Source organism: Hordeum vulgare, chromosome 7H, assembly GCF_904849725.1.
Source record: "Hordeum vulgare subsp. vulgare chromosome 7H, MorexV3_pseudomolecules_assembly, whole genome shotgun sequence".
Lineage (NCBI taxonomy): Eukaryota > Viridiplantae > Streptophyta > Magnoliopsida > Poales > Poaceae > Hordeum > Hordeum vulgare.
In genome coordinates, this window is record NC_058524.1 from 79,307,643 (window position 1) to 79,315,206 (window position 7,564).

The 7,564-nt window shown below is 43.5% G+C and overlaps 1 protein-coding gene across 3 annotated transcripts; it reads right to left on the reverse strand.

The window, feature by feature from the left end:
- Positions 1-1,188: 1,188 nt before the first annotated feature.
- LOC123412355 lies at positions 1,189-5,126 on the reverse strand. 3 transcript variants are annotated; one of them, XR_006613475.1, is made up of 4 exons: positions 4,775-5,126; positions 4,080-4,161; positions 2,880-3,976; positions 1,189-1,525 (listed from the first exon to the last, which is right to left on the reverse strand). XR_006613475.1 is itself a non-coding variant. In XM_045105306.1 (3 exons), the coding sequence occupies exons 1-3, from the start codon at positions 4,907-4,909 to the stop codon at positions 3,837-3,839; spliced, it is 357 nt and encodes a 118-aa protein (XP_044961241.1). In that variant the 5' UTR covers positions 4,910-5,125; the 3' UTR covers positions 2,844-3,836. The 3 variants fall into 3 exon arrangements, 1 of the variants encoding a protein (XP_044961241.1); XR_006613476.1 differs by lacking the exon at positions 1,189-1,525 and having other exon boundaries at positions 2,844-3,399; positions 3,495-3,976; XM_045105306.1 differs by lacking the exon at positions 1,189-1,525 and having other exon boundaries at positions 2,844-3,976; positions 4,775-5,125.
- Positions 5,127-7,564: the final 2,438 nt, after the last annotated feature.

Consider the following 7,564-nt stretch of genomic DNA (forward strand, 5'->3'; position numbering starts at 1 on the left):
TTTTTGCTACAACCGGCGTTTGACTTTTGCTACCACGCACTATCAGCTTTGTTTTTTTGCGACGATCACATAGATACTTTTTTGCTAATTTTTTTTATTGCAACCGTTGACGAAAATTGCTGCATCACGTCGAAATTTTGTTGCATCAGGGAAAAATGTTGCATGAAGATCTAACGATGTGGACGCGTGGCGGTTGGCGGATCATGCGGCCCGCGCGTGGCCGGCTGAAAGTTTTGGCCGGCGCGCTGGCACAAAGCACTGGCCTATTATATTTGTGCTTTGCCGTACATTGAGTGTATGTGGTACCATTCAATAATTGATGTAAAAATTACTTTTTCAGGATTGTGTGTTAGTATGCCAACCAGAAATGAGTGTATGTGGTACCATTCAATAATTGATGTAAAAATTACTTTTTCAGGATTGTGTGTTAGTATGCCGACGAGAAACAAGATGTATGCATCAGATAGCAATAAAAGGAAAAGGAAAAAAGGTGTTGATAAATTGGTACAATAACAGAGTTTTACACAAAATTTGCAGAAATATTCTTGGTTCATCTGATGTTGATATATATGACCTTATTTCTGAATTGAAGACTATTAAATTTACTTTGCCCGATGGTGTAATGTTAGAGAAGTTGATTGTTATCCGAATATCTTCATTGTTTGTCGCATCTTATTTACTGTGTCTGTCATGGTCGTATCAGCGGAAAGAAGTTTTTCAAAGCTGAAATTATTGAAGAATTATTTGAGGTCAACAATGACTCAAAAGAAGTTAGTTGGTTTGGCTACATTAGGCATAGAAAAAAGATATTGAATGAGATTGACATCGACCCTATCATAAGTGACTTTGCATCCAGAAATGTTAGAATTGAAGGTAATATGTATAAATTATTTGATATGCATACCGTTTTTCAATGCATTCAAGTGTTATTAATATTTTTTTCTCATATACATATATTCATTTTTATTATTTTGGTGTGCTTATTAAGGGCCCCTAATTTTAGTTCCACCACGCCCCCGGAATTTCAGGACGGGTCCTGTGTGTTGGGACATGGAGCATCTAAAGCACAAATGCAATCGTACTAGAGGCTGGGGCGCCACCTGGTGGCGCCACCTAAGACGGGCCTCTACGCGCTTATCTTGTTTCAGCACATTCAAATGACATGTTTGGTCTTTAGGCTCACTCATATACATCAATATGGACATATGCTATAACATTATGATATAATAGTAGCACATTGGTCAAATATACACATACTATACTATTTGAGATCAAAACCATCATAGGCAGGGATACATCTAATGAGCAAAAAAGTTCTCACCCATGAAGTATAAACGGGTACGATGCACTACAATTAATTCGAAAGCGAGCTCATGAGGCCATGACTTGGCTTTGTTAGAAGCCCGATGTAGGCAATCGCAAGAGATGACCACCAGCAACGCGATCCGGATACTCACCTCTGGAATTATTTTGTAGCATCCCCACTGGACCTCTTATGCTTATATTCACATAAATCAGAATGAAGCTGCATAAAGAAATAAATTTCAGAAATGAGAAGCAGCAGCTTATAAGAACAAAAAGTACATATTACATATTTTAATATTTCCCTATGACCTAATGGTGCGAACAAATCAAAGGCTTATAGTATAGCTAAAAGACAGAAAATGCAAATTGACTATGGTGTCACTGCTAAAGAAGCACAAGTAGCATCAATGTCTAGTGTAAAAAACAAAATAGAAGGAATTATTTTCAGAAAATACATGGTATTATTATATAACACTTCTTGAAGCAAAAAAATCTTCTACCTAGTACCTACATAACACGTCTGAAACAACATACACTAAAAGTAAGTAGGAACCTTGTTCTTCCTTGAAGAAGTGAGAAGAAACTTCCTCTGGTTAGTAATAAAACATGCTGATGAAACAAAAAGATAAGAAATGAGAATGCTCAAAAGAGTCTATATACATAATGAGCAAGGGCATAATGAATTTATGAAGGCTGGGTAGAGCAGGGTCTTAATGAAACAATGAGGCTGAAGAGAAATATTGATCACTAATGCATATACAGGGATAACTGATAAGCAGGGATTTGAGAAATGAAGGTGGAACAATGGGAAGGTAGTTAGTGAAATAAAAAAAACACGTGCACTCAAGATGACCGGAGAAACAAGAGACTAAAGATTTATTGAAAAGAACTGCAACATACTAATAATATATGGTGGCAGCCTGACAAACATTTAACATTATGAGCAATAAGAACAAAAGAAAACAAAAAAACAATATGAAGAAATACTATTTCCCTATATAAAGTGTGGTGGGATCAGAAAAGTTATTTACAAGTCCAACTAATCCACCAAATTGCATAAAAGAATCTTGTTGTTTAGCCAACCTGCAGAGAACACAGATACTGAATATCTGCCAAACCAAAAATACGTGAATCAAATACTCAAATCATACACTAAAAATAAAAGAACGAAGACTAAGAACATGGACTAAGGCAAAATCAGAGAGAACCCACATGAAAAAAATCAAACAAACATTTAGTGGTACAGGAAAAACCTAAATGAACAAAAAAAATCCTCTACATGAACAGGGAACCTATATTTTCATCTTTATCTCAATCCATGCGAATAGAATTTGAGAATGAAACCATAGATCTGAACTCCCCCAATCATCGAGCTCCCGCACACAGAACCAACAAACAACAACAAACATCCTTCATGTAATCATAGAGGAAACCGCGGTGGAGATCAACCTCCTATGTCGGTGTCGATAGCTCCCTCACTCCATGTCGCATCTCTCTTCACCGCTCTAACAAGGGGCGGTGCATGGACACCAAACCTCAAGGAACCGAAAGAAGTATCGGCGATGATGTCCGACCTGAGGTGCCCAGCCCGTAGGCTGGCGCCCACTCCAAGAACGGAAGAAGTATAGAAGCGCCGCCGCCACGTACAGTCCAGCAGCTCGCTCACGCACCGCCACACGAAATGGGCCATCTGGGAAGAAGGTCTCCTTCAGGTACCACCAGAAATCCACCAAAGGCCGTGCCTTACCTTGAACAACAGAAAATGTAAGTATGAAGAAATATCCATGACCAATAAGTCTTACAATACCAACATAGACATAAAATTGTTGATGAGTTATTCTTTTGGAGGCCAGCTTACGCACGGGTGTTTCTGGATCAATTCCTTGTGGAGGCTACCTTACTCCACATGACGAGGACCAGCGGCTCAGAACGCGGGCTCGTGTGTTGGATCACGCAGAAGTGGACGGCACCGTACAGTAGAAGGGTTCTCCGTGTGGTGACCACGACAACGAGGAGTGGCTACGCGAGACTCAGTGCCGCATGATTTGCGCATGACAACAAACAAGCAACTCACCTCACTCACCTCACTGAAACCTGAGCAACACAAAACGCACATCAGCAAATAGATAGGCAACAATGCCATGAATGACAACACAAAGAGAAGAAACAACTCCATGTGAGCTATTGACCGGAGCTAAAATGAGAACAGCAAGAGCACCACCCCGAGCACACCCGTGCAAAGCGAGAGCCCGTCCTTGACTTCCCGTCGTGATCCATGTCTCTTTCACGACTTGCAAGACACAATCAATTAGTCGAGCACCTCACGCGTGCACCACCACATCAAACCAGAACACAATCAAAACCATTTTTTTCCGTAGGGTGGCACGGAGCAGCCGGTTGGAGAGCCCGGGGCAAAGAACGGTGAGCAGGCTGCGTAAACCAAATTGGGAAGGTCCTTGGGGAAGAAGCGGTCGGCCATGGCTGTTGCGACATCAACACTTGGCAACACATCTTTTGGCACCAGTGATGCCCTATATCATCGGTCTTGTCCTTGTCGTGGACTTATTATTATACGCAAGCGAGTTGGCAGGGCAGAGCCTCCTCCCTCGCTGGCATCCACTCCTCCCCGCCTTCTCTGACCGACGGGATAGTCCTCCCACTCTCTGTGATGCTGCATAGACCACCAAGGGAACATAAAAAATGCACACCTATATAGATAAATCAAAGAATGGATCTAGACAGGAAATCAAAGAGACATAAATTAGACAGTATACCTGTTGATAGGTTAGATAGCAAATCGCCGTTGAAGATGCCAGCTCTGGGCGAGGACAACCATCCCACATGCGCAGTTGGGATCTGGGAAGACACCAATCTGGATGAACCAGATGAATCTGAAGCATCTCATGTGTACGAAAGTAATACTACTGTTTGGATTCTGGAGCATCACATGTGTACGGAAGTAATACTATGGTTTGGAATCCCACATGCACAATTCGAATCTGGAGTATATGATCAGTTCAGAAAATCAATGTCTGCTTGAACTGGGAGACGATTTGGAAATATGTGGCATGGTATTTACTCCGGTTTAATCCTAACTATATTGAGTAGGTGCATTGTCTTACTCTTCTTTACAAATGATTAAATTCACTTTCCATATGGGAAAAAATCAATAGGTGGTCACCACATCATCAGGATTTACGTGAGTTTTGGTAAAATTATTGTAACCACATCATCAGTAGCTCCAAGCAATCGCTGAATAATAGGGACAATAGCTGGGTCGCCACAAATATGAAGCTCATCTGAATAGAGCCCAAGAAGTGCGCAAATCATGCCGCATCGACTAATACATAGGGCTTGGGCAAGCATCAACTTTCCAACTGCCGTTGACAGCTGAACCAGTGTGAGAAACAATAAGGCAGCATCCAGATCTAACCGAACCAAGGGGAGAAGAAGAGGGGCGTGAGAGGACCTTGTTACAGCCGAACTCTATGGCGTTGTCGCCGGAGAAGAACCTCGCGGGGCAGCCCAGGCCGACGGAGCACCGCGGGATGCCGTTGGATATTGTGGTTGCACGAGAATGGGGAGCCACCCCTCCCACCACCATGGCCACGGAACTCCACGCCGCCTTCGCCCGGCGTCCGGCCCTCCCCTGATACTTCAGGGACGCCAAACGCAGCCAACCCTCTCTTCCTCGCCTACACTACCCAGCCTATCCCGGCAACGGCCATGACGCTTTGCGGGTCGAGGGTAAGGGCTCAAGAGAGGAGCGAGAGGCGGCGGCAGAGAGGAACGGGGAATCGAGCAGGGGGAGAAAGGGGAAGGAGAGGTTGCGTGCGTTGGGAGGGTTAAAGCGTGGGCCAGCGAGTTCTTCTGTCTTTTTCTAACCAGGTCCACAAGTCAGCGAAACACACGGCTGCACAGTGCCACCCTGCCTACATGGATAGGCCGAGCGGGCGCGCATTCAGCGTAGCTTATTGTTTTGGATAACAGGAGATTCTGAAAAGCATCTAAAAAATCAAAAAAAATTCTGTTGAACAACAACAAAAGTTCTAAGAGCATCTCGAGTCGTTTGACCCCCAAGGGTGTTTTTTTGGGGAGAAATAGCGCATCTTGGGGCGTAGCTGGCGAAATTGTGGGGGGGGGACCAATTCCCAGTCGCGAACGCAACCTAGCCGACTCCCAAAAAATTTAAACGGCCAAACACGACGAAATTCACTCAATTTGAACCAAATATAGGCAGTTTCATTGATATTTGGGTGAATTAAATAAACATACAACAAAACCTAAAAAGACTACACCTAGTTCATGCCGAGGAGGTTGCAGAAGGCGGTGTAGTCGTTGCCCCATCATCGTCGTTGCCGTCGCTCGGCGGCTCATCCTTCGAAGCATCCTTGCTGCAGCCCTGTCCTGGATCGCCGTTGCGCACGGGTTCGCTCGACACGGCGACCTCCTCGTCGTTGTCAGAGAGCACGATGACGCAGCCCTCGTCGGGGCCGTGGCACCGCTCGGCGATCTCTTCTAGAGGACGGCGATGGCGCTCCATCTCTTGATTGACCTAGTCAGCACGCGACCAGGCGAAGCCGCTCTCGAGATTGGCGGCCATGTCCTCGTGCTCCTGCTTCACCACGGTCGACGCTCCTTCTTCGGCTTCACCAGGCGAAGGTGGCAATGGGGAGGAGGGGAAGGAACATGCCGACCCTCATTTATGACAAGGTTACCGTCGTGGTTGCGCCGATGGAGCGGCGTCTCCTGCGGCTCGGGCTTGATAGGGACTAGTGGCGCCGCGGTCCCGCCTACCATTAACGGCGGCCCTCCGAGTTGTGGCGTGCCCTTCATGTCGGGCCGTCGTTGGTAGACGCTAGCTGCTCGGTGTGGCGACGCTGGAAGAAAACGATCCATAGAGCATGATTGTCCGCCATGTACCGTGGTTGTTGGCGTGCGTCCTCCGGCAAGCCGGCCCGAATCGGGATCTCGGCGGGGCGGCTTGCGTTTGCACGGTTTTAAAAAAAGGATTTAAGGAATTCGATAGATGCTCTCAGTCACCTGACTGGGTGTACGAACTACAAGGTTTTTATATGCAGGCTTATTGTTAAATCATGCATTCGGTAGTAGATCAAAGAATTTCTGACTGACGATACCATTTGTTCACACAAATTTAGTTTTTGCAGAGGAACAGTAATTACCTTAGATTTCTTATTCAATACGAATAAAAAGAGCAAATGTTACACATATACTTCCTCCGTCACGGTTTAGAAGACGTGTTTCGAAATTCTCTCGAACCTAGATGGTTATTAATTGGTTGTGAGATGGGGTAAAAGATAGCATTCACACTATGCATGTATATAGAAGTAGTACAATCTTATATCTTATCTTATATTTACTATAATTGGAGGCACCTTTTAAGCCTTCTCATTAATCCACATCATCAAAAATAATTACACCGTTGGATTGAAAAATGTACATACAATATAAAAGGAAACTTACGTAACACCCGTCCCAAAAAAAGCATCTGATACATCGTCCAACGTTAGTGAAACAAAATAAGAAAAAAGATTAAGAACAAGGAAATATAGATCTGTTCCTTCCATAAAAGCTCTGATGATTATTAAACAGGAAAAAGGTAAACCACGATCCTGTGGAGATCCATCAAACATTATCATAAAATCTTTTAAGAAAAAACATCTCTATTAATCCTCAAAAATGTGTAATATTAGTCGTTAGATAATAATCATGTGGTTAATATGTGATGATAGGCAAATAGTTCTTTTTTCATACGTATTCGAGAGTCCAAGAATTTATAAACACTGTCTCTCCCTTTATTCCATGGATGGTACGTCCCTTTATTCTCGGATGGTACATGTCTAAAATAAAAACGAAACGTGACCTTTCTAAAATGTTATTGTACGTGACTTTAGAAAAAAAAAACTGTCGTACGTGATATCCATAAGCAGATAAGCGACTGTATTTATATGCGTCCCCTAGAGTCCAAGTGGATGTAAACACTCTATCTTCTTCTATTGTAGCGGTGGTGTGTGTAACAAAAGAAAAATAGTGAAACATGATCTTTCTAAAAAAACAGTCGTACAGATCTCAAAACAAAAAACAAAAAATTACTGTACGCATCGTCTGCCTTTCTTTCAACGGCCCTTCCTCTAGACGTAGATGTGTGGATCCAAAGACTCAGCTGCAACGACTTTTATCTGGACACATATAAGTTACCTATTAATCACCATGATTAACGATTATGATGTGGCATCAG

Coding starts and splice junctions, on each gene's coding strand:
- LOC123412355 (XM_045105306.1), bottom strand. CDS start 4,909: ATGGTGGTGGGAGGGGTGGCTCCCCATTCTCGTGCAACCACAATATCC. Junction 4,162..4,774: donor TAGAGTTCGGCTGTAACAAG/GTCCTCTCACGC, acceptor GTGTCTTCCCAG/ATCCCAACTGCGCATGTGGG. Junction 3,977..4,079: donor GCTATCTAACCTATCAACAG/GTATACTGTCTA, acceptor TGGTCTATGCAG/CATCACAGAGAGTGGGAGGA.